The sequence below is a fragment of the Ostrea edulis genome, chromosome 6 (genome assembly GCF_947568905.1).
Source record: "Ostrea edulis chromosome 6, xbOstEdul1.1, whole genome shotgun sequence".
Classification (NCBI taxonomy): Eukaryota; Metazoa; Mollusca; class Bivalvia; order Ostreida; family Ostreidae; genus Ostrea; species Ostrea edulis.
The window spans coordinates 29,044,935-29,060,767 of record NC_079169.1 but is presented as its reverse complement, the minus strand read 5'-3'; the positions used below and the strand labels follow the sequence as shown (position 1 = coordinate 29,060,767).

General features: G+C 34.9%; 1 protein-coding gene across 4 annotated transcripts; it reads left to right on the top strand.

The window, feature by feature from the left end:
• Positions 1 to 97: 97 nt before the first annotated feature.
• On the top strand, positions 98 to 6,600 carry LOC125647523 (RNA-binding protein 1). Of its 4 annotated transcripts, none has more exons than XM_048874226.2 (6): positions 98 to 181; positions 398 to 627; positions 1,608 to 1,733; positions 3,821 to 3,886; positions 4,819 to 4,883; positions 6,287 to 6,600. In XM_048874226.2, exons 2-5 carry the CDS (start codon positions 416 to 418, stop codon positions 4,862 to 4,864), a joined length of 450 nt encoding a protein of 149 aa, XP_048730183.1. In that variant the 5' UTR covers positions 98 to 181; positions 398 to 415; the 3' UTR covers positions 4,865 to 4,883; positions 6,287 to 6,600. The 4 variants fall into 4 exon arrangements, 3 of the variants coding, with proteins under 3 accessions (XP_048730183.1, XP_055998307.1, XP_055998306.1); XR_007359985.2 differs by lacking the exon at positions 6,287 to 6,600 and adding an exon at positions 2,504 to 3,196 and having other exon boundaries at positions 111 to 181; positions 4,819 to 4,856; XM_056142331.1 differs by having other exon boundaries at positions 174 to 239.
• The last annotated feature ends 9,233 nt before the right edge of the window (positions 6,601 to 15,833 follow it).

Below are 15,833 nucleotides of genomic sequence, written 5' to 3'. Positions count from 1 at the left end.
CATCATTATTATATGAATTACAATACACAGGTAAGTAATCACAAATATCATAAATCATATCAGATTCGGCTTTTCCCGTAACGTCGATATTTGACGGAAAAGGCCGAGTGTTGTTCCGATTGACGTAGACACCCTCGAGTTGAATCGGGAAGTACGCATACGTACATTTGCATACGGGAGGGTAAGTAGGCTAGAGCAAGAGGAGTCGTCAACATATTTATATTTTCCTTTTCTTAAAAGTTTGTTGCATCTTTTATCATTTCCTAGGCAATGCGAATAATTCTCCCGCACGGATGGTTATTATGTTCTAAGACGTTTATTAACATGAAGAAAAGAGATTTGCTTTAGTAAAATCATTTCAAAATGGCGGAATCGCAACGTTTTCATTATGTTGTAGGCTAGATCTAGATTAAATATGGCAAATCGACTGAAAGAATGGCGGCTGGACTGCAAAGTGTACATCGGTGATCTTGGTTATGGTGCAGCCAAGCAAGAATTAGAGGATGTCTTCTCCAGATATGGTCCAATCAGAAATGTTTGGGTGGCGAGAAACCCACCGGGTTTTGCCTTTGTGGAGTTTCAGGACACGCGAGATGCAGAGGATGCAACAAAGGCTCTCGATGGCACGTAAGTAGCTAAGCATACTCTGGTCAGGTTCCGATTTTTCAATAGTGGCAGGGATGTGGTTATCAAATGAAATCTTATGGGACATGTGGGCATTTGAACTTTTCAACTCTGTCCCTGCTCTATTCTCTTTAGAGAAGTCGAGAGGCATAGCCTACATCGACTTCTCTTTGCAAGCATTCATGTTTTGGTTCTGGAAAACGTGTAAATGCCGGAGTCGGTGACGGTTTATGCTTCAACCGACGTTTCGACTCGGATGTGCCTGGATTTACGCAATAGACAATTTGTTTTCAAACATTTAACAGCAATGCACAAAACCATCACAAGGAAATCAACACTTACTTGCTTTTAATCCATTTTCATTATGCCCCTGTCCCGGGTTTAAATCACAACTCTGATTACGTCAACCTGCTTTTCTCTTAACTGGTCCCCTATTGTGACAGCTCCCAAGACCAGTTAACGTAAACCCGGGACAGGGGACATGTTGACGAATTTTTCGGTCAAATTTTCAGGGAATTTCTGATTGTGACTGGGGCCAAATATCGGCTCCAGATCAGACCCAAAAAAAAACGTCACTGGATGAGCAACATATTACATTGTGATTTATCAAAAACAGCTATTTAGATTATCCTTTCCTCAGACCCAATCTTTCAATGGGGTTGGATTTTTACATCCTAGTCTACAAGCCTTGAATAATCCCTCCTGTTGATTGACTAGACATTGATTTAATCATTACTGTAATTTTATTTCACTGTAAGCAAACATATTTTGTGTTCTAAAGTCTGGTCACATACTTCATAGTGAGAAGTTACATGTAATTGCCACAGACCAATTTGGTATATGAATAGTATCTTCAATTTTAATCAAAACAAATACCATGACATAATTGTTATCAAATATGTCATAAATCTGTGTGAAGTAACAATAAATGCCAGAAGAGTTTTGTTACATTTATTATCAGAACTTTGTAAACTTCTTTGCAGGAGAATAAATGGCAGGCGAGTCAGGGTGGAAATGTCTTCAGGGAAATCTCGCTGGGGTTCCAGAGGCCCACCCACACGCCGTGGCGGTGGTGGAAGAAGTAACCGCGATGAACGTCGCAGGTCAAGGTAACTCGGCCTTTATTTCTCTCATGAAATGGAATTCAAGTAATGTTGAAAGAAAAATGTGGGATATACTGCTGTCTATCATAGCAGAATTTGTGTCTGCTCTTATTAGTAGATTAAAATGAAATAAGAGTTAAGTACTGAATACTTTATCAGTATTATTGAAAGTACAGTTTCAGATCTTGAGAACTAATAAGAAGCAAATAAATTCTGGACATGCTTGGAGCAAAATTTTCAAAGATTCATGAAATTTTCATCTTTTATGGGGGGGGGGGGTTAATTATAATATATTTTTTCTCAGCAAAAGTTTACTTTAATTTCAATGAAACTTTGAAATGATAAAGCTTTTTATAAAATAAAAATTAACAAACTATTTCAATATTTAGAAAGGATAATTATGATTTTGTTCAAGTTTCAGCAAAAGGTGAATTTTACAATGATCTTAATCTATGATTTATTTTATGTTTGTCTGTTGCCCCTTCATTTTTATTGTGGTAGTTTACAACATCAAGAATTTTCCCATTTTCATCAGAAATTAACTTCTAATAACTAAATTCCAAGATAATCATTTTGAAATTTAAAAGATTTTGGAGTCAAAGTTAGAATCTATTGATTCAGAACATATTGAATGGAAAACAGTAGAGAAAAATTAAAGAGCTGCATTTTTTTTCATAAATTATTATTTATTTTTTGTCATTTAAAAAAAAAAAATGAAAACTGTAATTTCATTCTGTCTTGTCATATTAACCTTGACTGATATGAAACAATTACAGGCTCTCCCTTTATGCCCCCAGCCAGTCGGCGTCATCGTTTCTCTCCCCTGGTCAGCGTCTGCCCTAATCAACATTGCTGATCAACTTGATCAACATCCCACTGTTCTATCAGCTGATATCAACCTACCGCTGTTTTATCAGCGCTACAACAACGCCCATCGGCATCAACAACAGTACTAAGACTAAAATCGGGGAACAAATATCTTCTCACCTAGAGCAGCTCTTGTTCAGACATTCAACTTACTTTTTGGTCAAGATATCTTAGTTTAAACAAAATGACAATGTGGAAAAAAGTCTGTTACTTTTAGAAAATCCAAAACTTAATATCTTTAAAATGACAAATATGCAAAATTAAGATTGAGTAGGGGAGACAAAAATCCAAATTTTAGTTTATTTCGTCAAAAATCACTCCATATATTTTATAAGTTGCACAAGGTAAACAACTCTCGTATAGCTATTTCAGTAAAATGCACGTATATGTTTAAATGCCAGTGAAGTGCTAGTAATACTATTTGTGATTCAATGTTATGGACCTTGTTGAAATGTCTGAACAGCCCAAAAATTTCATACCTACTTTTTTCCAACGCCTTTCTTCGACATACACACATCACGTTAGCTTCCCTATTCTCCGTGGGTCAGCATCAGCATCTCAACTCTATTTCCTCGTATCGTCAGGATTCCAGCTTGACAATGGTACAGGGTTGTCAAATTCAACCAGATTTTACTGGTTTGAAGACAGTTTGCTTGTATGCTTCATACTAACCATCAGTTCCACTATTCATTATTTTAAAAAAATTCACAGAAGTTCAGCATTTGTTCTTAAAAGTGCAATTATTTTATTCTTCATGATATGGGTGTTTTTATGCAGATTTTATGGAAAATTTTGAAACTGCATGGGAGCAATAGCTTTTACAGTTAACATCCCCTTTAGGAAAAAGGAGAAAATGGCATTAAACCTGTGTTTTGTTCCTAATTGTTGTTTATTGTATTCATTTCATAGTTTAATTATTTTACTTGATAGATTTATATTTTCTAGACCTCCCCCATAGACAAACCTGTCTTTATAAATTGATCGTTTAAATGTGTTTAATATTCATTCAATTTATGGTTTAAAAAATAGAAATAATTGTTTAATATACACTTGAAAAGTGTAAATTACCTTCTTTTTTTTTTTTAATTGCTATTGTGCTCTGGAATATTCCATGGAATTAAATGATTTTTACATTGGACATTTTTGGTGGGTTTGTTTCTTTTCCAACAGTGAATGAATAGAAACATATTCAAAGATTCTTACTGGATGTTTGTTTTACTTTGTAGGTCCTTTTCACCCAGACGGAGGAGTCCATCTCCCAGGAGACGAAGCAGAAGTAGAAGTCGTTCTAGGTATAACAGGCAACAAAATTATGGGGAATTACTTACTAAATCTTAGTTAAAAATGGAAATTGCGAGTGGAAAAAATCTTTTTTCCAGAATTTTCTTGGATTATTGGCTGTACTTTGAAGCTTACAGTGATTTTGTTTTGTGCATAGAAACACTTTACCAAATGATTATGCATGTATAGCAGAAGTAAATATGGATCAAATGAATGGCCAAGGTCATCTCGGTGATGCATTCAATAACCAAGTACTTGAAGGATACTTTGGGTGTCTCAGAGATGTCTGATTTAAATACAAAATGGTGTGCGTATTTGAGCAAACATGGAAGCTTTGTCACTATGGGCTCGGTTAATATTCTAACTTTAACCTTCTGCTAAGTGAAGTGTAGCTTCTAATAATTTACCATTCCAATCCAGTGGTAAACTACCTTGTCCACCAATATATAAGGGCCCACCATGTGGCCCTTTAGAAATCACTGTTGATCTGTCAGCACTTCCTATGGCATGCAATAATTCAAGTTACCATGGGAAGATTTTCCGAAATTTTATAGATAATTCATACTTGGATTAGGTAGAAAAATTTATCGGCTTTGTTACAAAGTTATGGAACTTCAAAAAAAGATTATATTATAAAAATAATGGCACTTTGTATGGCACACTGTCACAATAACTTGAGTCTACAGGATTTGTTTTATATAATTTAAGGTAATGCAGGGATTAAGAAAGATTTCAATTTTCAGCTTTATCAGTTTTGTCAAATTGTCATTACAGTTATGGGACTTAGAATTTTTATCAAATAACTCCTTGAAGGGCACTTTCAAAGTTGTCAGTTTTTAAGCAGTTAGCTGACATCCTCTCCTCTATGAAATGTGCTTTGTGGGATAAAAAAAACCCATTTACAACCATTTTTCCTCGTTAACACATTTTGTTGATGTTGCAGGTCCCCATCGTACAGAAGATCCAGATCTCCCTATGAAAGAAGATAAAGAACAATCACACAGACAGGCATGTTTTTTACTTCATTTGTCTGTTTACTTATCAAAAATTGTAGTTTTAGTAGAAAGTAAGCTGAAAAAGAAATTTAGATCCTTGCTAGACTCGAACCCACTCTCTACAGTTCAGCAGTCGACATGCTAACCAACTGTGCTACTCAGCTAGGTGATAATTTTTTTAAATGAATAGACAAATATTGCTGATATTTATATTTTCATCCATGTTTTAAAAAGAAGTCGGCCATTATGACAATGTAGAGATAGTTGACATCCCGTGGGGATTCGGGTTAGAATAGGTCCTCAGTACCCCTTGCTTTTTGTAAGAGGCAATTAAATGTGGATGAGACCGCAAAAATTAAGGTCTAGTGTCACTGTAGGTGTGACACAATAAAGATCCCTTCCTGCTCAAAGGCCGTAAGCACTGAGCATAGGCCTAAATTTTGAAGCCCCTCACCAGCAATGGTGACATCTCCATATGAGTGAAATACTCTCGAAAGGAACGTTGAACAATACATATGCAATGATAGTTGACTGTTAAAGGAAAACAAATATATTTGAGTCTTGAAGACGGGTCAAGGTCACAACCGATGTTTACTATATTTCAGTGTTCGAAATTAACCATAGACCGAGTCCATGTCAAATGACACCGGTCTATGCCAGTTGTAATTGGGATAGACCAAATTGTCTATGCCAATTTTCTAGGTTTAAAGCAATAATAGAGTTTTCCCTAAAGTCGACGTCTGATAAACGTTATGAGGAAAGGTGGACATTGTTTAAGGAAATTTAAAGATAAAATACTTTCTAAGTACATAGAAGAAAATAACTTTTAAATTTGAGTTTTTTTCCCCAATGTTACGGTCTTTGCCAATTCAATGAGGTCTGTCATCTTATTTTGGCATAGATCCTTGGTCTATATCAAGTTTTAAACCAATTTGGAACACTGTATATTACTACATTGTGACACAATAAGATGGAAAGTTTTCAGCATTGACCTTTCATATGTTACTGAGAGCAAGTTGATGATAAGACAACTGTAGATTTTGTGGTAATGAGGCCGGGGTCACATTAGACCACCCCTCCCCCTCCAAAATTGAATCGCTATCATTGTGGCACAATATTTTAAAAAGCTTTAAAAAATTATACAGAAAGCTTTATTAAAGAAGACACCAATTTTACAGTCTAAAGATTAAGGATGTCTCTGTCTATCACCACTTTCATGTGACTATATTTCTACAGAGAGCTTTCATATTTTGTACAAAAGTATTTGATTAATACAGGAAGACATTTGTGTCGTTAACTCTATACATGTAATATATTAAGATCTGTGCTCCAGTACATGTAATATTGAGTTCTCTGCAGGCCCCTTCCTGAACAAATTTGTTTTCTAGTTATCGAAATACTCATTTTTATTTTCAGGATGCATTTTCCAGTTGTGAAGTACTTGTAAAAATGTGAAGAAGAGGATCCTTAGATGAAGTTATTCTACATTATGTCCATTAAAATATTGTGTGTCATGTTTTTATCCATACTATGCATCATGGTTTTAGAACTGAACTTGTCGCCGCGCATGTTGCATGAAATCTATCAATGACCATGAACATTTAAGTGTCAGCGCTCGTGTAAGGTCAAATCACCCATTTTTAATATGTACAGAGATGAAATATGTGTGTATATATGATATAGTTGTTTTACATATCTCTGATGTTGTTGAATAAAAAACGAAATAGAAATTTTATTTTTATATTTTAAGGGGGACGTGAGCTTGGTGGTAGTAGTTAATCAGTAATGACAATACATATTGATAAATATAAATTTGCATGCATATGCATCGCAATACGGTTGTAGCGGTGCAAACTTAAATCGTGATTTGCAGTTTCTCGCAGTGCTGATATGGCATCATAATTTACTTCAATTTGCTCATCAAAAGGGATTTTTGTTTAGAATTTATTGAATGGGGTATGGCTTCAATGATTTGTGGAGATTAAAACTAGCATCAGAACTTTGTGAGACTTTAGGAGAAGTTGCACGTTGATTGACTTGATGGTGATATTTCTAGGGATGAAGCTAATCTCAGCTGGATTTTTGTCCAGCAACGCGGAAGGGGACGCAGAAATACGAGTATCTGTCCCACTTTACTTTATGGACCCAACTCCTCTGAAACCACCCAACGGATTTTGTTTGATTGTTACGTCACCATATGTAGTTGATCATGTTGAGCCACCATTTCAATTTGACAAATTTACAAGAGTTGTGTGACTTCGTTGAATTTGTACATGTTACACGATAGTAACACTCTGTGGACCCAACTTCTCGGAGACTGCTGTACAGATTGTGTTCAAATTTTGTAGTTGTTAGTCACCATATGTAGTCGATCATATTGCCCCGTCATTTTGATTGGACAAATTTTACAGGAGTTATAGGACTTTGTTCTTCGACTTTTTTGCGGCGGTGGGGGACATGGCTAGTGATGTGTAGTATTTGTCCATACCTACCATATATTACAAACTATACTAGGAGCTCTTCAGTAACGGGAGATGTACAACTGTGCTATGGGAGTCTGCATTTGAACGTAAAAGTTTGGGAACTGTTTGCAGTGCAATATGAATTACCAGCAACCTGATTAAATTCAGATCATTTGATCCGCTCACGTAGATCTCTTGTGAAGCGATCTACGTGAGCGGATCAAAGGATCTGATTTTAATTAGATTGGTTTAACAGTAAAATCACTTATCGAAAGCGAGCGGCCATATCACCTAAGAGCACATTAATTGCTAGAACCGGCCAAAGTTGAATGAGAATTCCCAGACATGAATTATGAATGACTGCTCCGAGATTTGGTGAAGGTGTCGGTCTTAACCATTATGGAATACTAGTTGTTAACTGCTTACTACTGTGTGAAGGTATTGAACCGAATCCTGGACCCTCGAATTCATGTATGAAGAGTTTAAATATAGTACACAATAATGTATGTAGTTTATATCCAAAAACGGATATTATTGCTGCTGAACTATCTGGATATGACATTATTGGTATTAGTGAAACCCATTTAGATAATACAATAAGCAATGAAGATGTAGAAATCCCAGGTTATCATAATCCTATACGTAACGATAGACATGGTGGTGTTGCTCTGTACATATCAAACAAAATTGCTTATGTTGTATGAGACGACTTGCTTTCCCCTGATTTAGAAATTATATGGACTGAAATTCATACAAACGGTAAAAAATTTCTTGTTGGAATCATTTACAGGCCTCCCAATTCAATATTGGGACCACTTTTGTCTGAATGTTGAGAAAGCTATGCAAAGTGCTTTACCTATATTTTTACTAGGAGATTTTAATGTCAACATTCTCTCAGAACAGAGTCATAACTTCAAGTTAATGCTACAGCGATTGAATCTTCATAATGTAATTCATGATCCAACTAATTTTACAACTAATGTTGGGACTTGCATTGATCTGATTCTCAGTAACAATACAAATCTTATTTTAAACACTTTTATTCTCCCCCCTTTTTGTAGCACAAATTCTGCAATAGGCATAGAAGTTAGATTTCCTATTTACAAACAATATGCATATAAAGGGGAGGTGAGAGACTTCAAATTAGCAGATTATACAGGTCTAAACAATACTTAACACAACTGCAATTGGGAGGAGGAGGATTTCAATAATGCTGATTTGGATGATGTATATTCAAACTTTTATACGCATTACAAGTAACAGTATCAACCTCCACAAACATTGTCACTATATTAGACCTACCGATAAAGTGTTCATGACCAATGCAATTAGACGTCTGATGAGGAAAAGAAATAGGATTCATCATAAAGCAGTCAGAACTAAAAACCCATCACATTGGAATAAATATAGAATTTTAAGAAATAAAGTAATTGATGAAATAAGACGTTCTAGAGAAAACTATAATAAAAGCTTACAGAACAAATTAACAAAAACATTCCACCAGGCAAATGGTGGATAATAATGAAATCTCTATCAAAACTTAATAACAACCACAAACCTATGCCACCTATTAAATTAGCAGGCAAAACATTATTTCATCCTATAGATAAGGCCAATGCACTTAATTCATTTTTTGCCAATATTTCTACCATGCACCAAGAACGTGATATACCATTACATTGTCCAGGACCGCCTATGCATCATTCTCTTGATGATATCAGTATATCTGAACAAGAAGTACTTGATCAACTATTGGTATTGAATATTAACAAACCTCCGGGTCCTGATGGTTTACCACCTAGAATCCTAAAAAAAAAAAATATATAGCCTCATCAATTTACAAGCCTTTTACAAAATTATTCAGTCTATCATTATCCTTGGTTAAACTTCCAAGATTATGGAAGATAGCTCAAATTACACCAATTTACAAAAATAAAGGTAGTGCACGAGATGTAAACAACTATAGGTCAATATCAGTCACATCAGCTCTTTGTAAAATACTGGGGAAAAAACATCTTTAAGCATCTTTACAACTACGTCTTAGACAACAACATTATTTACAAATATCAGTCTGGATTCCAACCTGGGGACTCAACCACAAACCAACTTGTTGAAATATACAACTCTATTATTTCAAGTCTCGACAAAGGTAAAAATGTAAGGTTTATTTTCTGTGATATATCTAAAGCCTTCGATAAAGTCTGGCACAAAAGTATTCTATTTTAGTTAAAGCCCTACGGTATATCTGAACAAATTGTTAAATGAGTTGATAACTATCTAACTAATAGATCTCAAAAAGTTGTCGTAGATGGATTTACTTCCTCTTCTAGAACTACAGATTCTGGAGTTCCTCAAGGGTCTGTTTTAGGACCATTTTTGTTTTTGTTACATGTATATATAAATGACTTTTTGCGGATGACACTTCTTTGTATGTTATTGTTGATGATGACATAATAACAAAAGCTAATTCACTAACAAATGATGTTGAGAAAATAAAGCAATGGTCTATAAAATGGGCTGTGGATTTTAATCCACAAAAACAATCAATCTAGATATCACAGGAAAACACATCTCACATCCTAAAGTAAAATTTGGTTATAATAGTCCGGAAGTTATGAACACAGAAAATCATACTCATTTAGGATTAAAATTTCAATCTGATGGCACTTGGAGATCACACATATTAGATATTCATGAAAAGGCATCTGATAGACTAAACATCTTGTAACGTATGCTGAAATATACTTTAAATAGGCAATATTTGTTCAAAAATAATTTTTCTTTTATTCGTCCTGTTTTTGAATATGGTAATTTAGTTTGGGATAATTGTACAGAAAGAGAATCTAATTTACTAGAGAATATTCAGGTTTCTGCAGCAAGAATAATCACTGGAATGAGAGTAAATTCTTCCAGGTCAGCACTATATGATGAATTGGGCTGGGATAGCTTATCAACCAGAAGAAAAGTTCATAAACTTATTTTATTTTACAAAATAGTATATGGAATTGCCCCTCAATATCTTCAAGAACTTTTGATGTCTTTCATTCCTCCACAAAATTTATATCAATTGAGAAACTATGATAATCTTAAATTTATTCTTCCTCAAGTTAGGACCTCATCATATATGAATAGCTTTGTACCTTCAACAATTAAACTATGGAATGACCTACCTGCCCATATTAGAAACCTTCCTACTTTAACATAATTTAAAACTGCTATAAAAATATATGTACTACAATAAACCAAATAAACTGTTTAATCATGGTAAACGCAATGCAAACATCTGGCATTGCCAATTGAGAAATAATGCTAGTAATCTAAATTTTGACTTACATAGTCAATTTCTACGAGATTATGCTACTTGTGATTTGTGTGGTCACCCTGCTGAAAAAGCTTATCATTTTTTCTTTCAATGTGTTCAGTACTCAGTACAAAGAATTGCTCTTTTAGAGTCAATAAATGCAATGCAACTACAAGTTCCCATATCATTAAAGTTATTGCTGAGTGGTGATGAGACTCTTGGGTTCAAAGATAACATAAAGAATTTTGAGTATGTTCAGAAATATATTATAGAAAGCAAAAGATTTTTAAAATGCATTTAATACATGTGTATTTGTTATGTATGTCTATTCTTATCATGTTTGAGTCGGTACTCTCAATCTTCTTTTTTTTTCTCTCTCTCCTGTTGTACATGTACTTATTCGTTTTTCTTTCACTATTTTTATTTGATTTCATTTTTTCTCTTTTGTATGTCATTTAGATCCCATTAACCACCCCACATTTCTATTTTGTTAGCCTATTATTCATATCAAGAAATCATAATACCTATATAATCATTATATTTGGAATGACTTGTTATCCTCTTACTTCATATCTATATTGAAATTTCTTGTGTGTATAATTATGTGGACTTTACCTTGTACCTTAAAGGAGAAGGCTTATATAGGCATTGCCTGCTGCCTGATCCTTATTATGTTATTCATAATAAAATACTGTTTAAATTAAGATGTTGGTCTAAATATCCAGCCAAGCTAAGGATGAAGTGGCGTTGGGGTTGTTGTTTTTTGTTTTTTTTTGGGGGGGGGGGGTCCTTTATATAGCCAGTCTTCCGAGGGTTTATCAAAGTCTCAGTATGGGGAAGTCTCACCGGCAATACATTTGTTTCAACTATTCAGAATCTATGTTTCTGTTTAATGATTATGCGTTAATACAGTTGGTGAATGAATAACGCTGGTCAAGTGAGAATTGTCTCTTTACTTAAATATCAAACACATTGTATTTAAATAAAGGTTTTCAAATAGGAGCTTCTAGTTTATTAGCGTTAATTAACTTAATCAATATCTCTGAAAATTACCCAGGAAAAAAACCAGAATTGGAAACGGAAAAAAATTCTACTTTTGGAAATCCATATATATGTTTTACTTCATTGTTTGTGCGGGGAGGATCTAGAAAAAAAATTAAAAAGCGGGAGGTGAGCAGTACTGCAACTTCGCGGAATTATGGTTGGAACGCACCTAGCGCGTGATCCTTTAAAAATGTCACATTTAAGATAAATTCTATTATGCTCATCATTAATCATGCATGACTAAATGAAATGGTCAAAATGTCTATTTAAAAGACTTCATGCTTGCATTGCAAAATCACTAGAATCCAAGAGCTTCCGGGGACTTCACCCCTTACACCCCCACCCCCTAGGACTTTCTTCGCCAATCTAATTAGATACGCTCACAATCGCTACGCAAAGTATACGGCGCGGATCTAAAAATTCTGTGTTTCTTCGCCCAACGACCTAGTGCCCCCTCCCCCTTGAAATCCTGGTGAGGAGAAAATCATTGCTTGAATATCGTGTATATGATTAGATTTACGATTCAAGAAATCTGGAGGTTTTAATGATACGCCTTTATACTGCACATAAACTCGCAATAAATTCAACACAATTCAATAAAGAGAGAAAACGTGAGACAATGCACAAAGCATGTGGTCCATTATTACAGATAAAGATAACTTTTCATTTAAAAGTATAGAAGTGCTCATTTAAAAGTAAGTGTGCTTTAATACATGTACATATATCTTAATTTAAACGTGCAAGCAAGGGTGGTCTCTAGATCAAAAAACAAAAAACACACACACCAGAAAACAAGAGGTCCATGGGCCACATTGCTCACCTGAGTGACCTTCACCCTACCACTGTACAGCAGTTGTGATTTTTAGAAGAATTTTTATTAATCTTTATTGACCCCATATTGTGTCCCAACCTAGCCCCCAATGGATCCTAACATGACTGAAAATTAATTCACATAACACGGATATGCCTCAACACCAATATGACTAACATGACCTTGATGTTTTGGTTAAGACAAAGGTCACAAAGTCATACATGCATGTACATCATGTTATGAAATGAAATATCTTGCCATTAGAATTAAGAAGTAGGTCAAGGTCACAAGATCAAACTTGGTTGTATCAAAAGGTCATGTCTTAAAGAACCTACATAAAAATATGAAAGCCCTACTCTGAATAGTTCTGAAGGTATTAAGTAGGTTACATTTTCTAACAAGTAGGTTAAATTATAAGGTGTCAAAGTTCATAGTGTGAAATGACAGATCTTGACATAAGAAATCTAAATACAAAATATGAAAGATCTACCTTAATCAGTTCAGAAGATATTGAATAGGTCAATTTTTTGAAACAGGGGGTACAACTCCAAGGTCAAGATCACAAGTTCAAACGTCTCGGAATAACAATGCCATAAAGAATCGATATACAAAATATGAAAGCCCAACCTTAATTAGATAGTTCAGGAGATATTGGATATGTCATTTATGCGGGGCGAACGCTCTAATGACTAGGCCACCGCGGCGGTGCCCCACTCGTGTCATGGCCACGTCAAACCTAAGACGTTAACATGGGTAGTGATTACTCCTTCGCCAAATACTCGGCATTTACAAAGTAGAATTACAGGTCCTTATTAACACAAGGGTTTGGAGTCAACTCGTCCACGATTTCCAACAATGGGTGGTGGTGGTGGTGATATATACGGCAGTACGTACGTATTATACGCTTCAATTCTGTCAAAATCTTAAAGGTGTGGTAAAATAAAATGTACATGCATTCATAAGTATTATAGATACACGATGTATCTACAGAATTTCAACGTCACAAACTTGGAATACGACACATCGGCTTCAGGAATTTACCCATAAATGTGTGACTGTGAACATAAAAGTTCAAGATCAAAGGTCACTATCCAAGGTACCCAGCACATCTGTACGAGATAATTACTTATCGGTACATGTCAAATATCAAAAGGCTACCGCAAAATACAAAACAGTAAAAGCCAGGACACAATTTGTAGCAGGTGTTGATACAGATCTATTTGTAAACATGAAGTATTCCTGCAAAAATGCACCACATGCATGCGTATGTAAATGATAATAACTCGTTCGTTGTTTATTTATTTAAAAATATAGAATTCGTTTATTCCTTTCACAAATATTTTCGTCAGAATTCTGTTAGTTCAAGAATCGCCATATAATTTATTTCCACGGAAACTTGACAAATTTAACATACTGTTCATTACTGTATAGTTCATTACTCATTACAATACATTTATATCGAAATCCTTATTCATCTAAACCAAGTTTTAACCCCCCCCCCTTATATTCATACCCGATTAAAGATATTATTATTTCGAGACTTCATAAGTCTTTCACCATTATTGTTTGGCTATTTGAATAGATCATACATTACTTTATTAACCATGTTATTTTATTGTTAACAAATCTTAAACCCCATCTGTGCAGTGTTTGCTATTCTATCTGTAGTTTCATCTTCTCCCAACTGTATTCAGTTGCAGACCTGCTAGGTTGATGCCTGATTCTAAAATATTTTCAGAGAGATCGGAGATTTACAGATCATCAGCAAACAACAAATCCATTCCATCACAATAATTATTTGATTACTATTTTCATTTATATATTCATTTTAGGTACACTAGTCCAACATTCTACCAATCGAGCTAAAGGGTTAACCCACTAGACAGCGCTTGTAGGAATGCCATATCACTCACACTACCACATTGTTCCCCTCCAGTCGTCTCTGATTCTTCCTGAGTGCCAACACCTGTGGGGCGAAGTATTGAGGACAATCTCTCTCACCCGCCTGAGATTAATAGAATCCTTCATTAGTACGAGTGTGGGATAGGGAAATCCCACCGACGCGGAGGGGACAAGATTCGCAGTCTAGGACAAGGTTGTGCTGAGTCCTAGACGGCAAATCTTGTTCCAGAGGTGGGATTTCCCTATCCTACACAAGTAAATAATGAAGGATTATTTTTCTCACATTTTACCTACAGTTTAGTGCATAGATTTATGAGCTATGAGAAAATTTTAAATTATGAAAATCCTCATTTGAACTTCAATGCAAAAACTAATTAGATAGGCAGAAAGATCATACCCGAAAATGTAAACTAAAAAACCCAAGGTTGTCCATCAGAAAGTATACTACATTAAAATTTAAAGAAAACAATGCAAAATATTTTACTTCACCGTGTAACGTAAATCTTCACCGTGTAACGTAAATCATCAAACTCCCTGTCGAGGCCTCATTACGTCACCTACGAATAGATTTGTGAGCAAACGAACTCTGGTGGAAGTTTGCGTAAATCATAGAAAATATATGACGTCACAATCAAATGACGTCGCAACAGTGTGAGACAGAAAAATCTCACATGGCTGTCTCGCATGGGTAAAGTCGATCTCACATTGGTGATAATGTGAGAAAACCCAGGTTCCAACGTGGGCGCCATATGTAACATAGACAGTTTTATGTCTCTGACTGTCTGATGGGATTTGAACCCGGATCTATGGCATACAAGTCCAACACTCTACCAATGGAGCTAAATGATTAAGCCACTAGCCAGAGCTAGTAGGAATGTCACATTACTCACACTACCACATACATATACAATGCACGTTAACGTATTGTGATATTGAGGTCGGGTTGTAGTGTACGTATGGCTGATCACGGGGTCGATTAGAAAATACTTTTGTTAATCTTAGACAAAATAGCAAATTCAATTAATCATTTGATTTAATTATATCTCAATTATGAATTGGGTAGATAATTAGAGTTATAAACACGTACATCATTGTTTGCAATTGTTTGAGAATAAATCGAACAAAGGAAAGTATCAGTTTGTGTTCATTCTGAATAGGGGTGTAGAAACATTAAGTAAATTGTGTATCAATTCGAATTTGGGTGACATGATTAACAGCTTTAGGACATTGTTTCCCATGCATATTTGTTATTTCCTTCCAGAACATTTATCATTTACTTGTGAAATAAAGAATAATGCATGAACTTCTTTTCCTGTTGTTCCTCCTCATTAATATTTCAGACAGAATTCAGAAAGTCAACTAAGCGCTTTTCAGTACTTTCAGTACTTTGATTCTCTCTCGCGATATATTAGGTACAAAAATTCGAGCAATGAATAATCACTG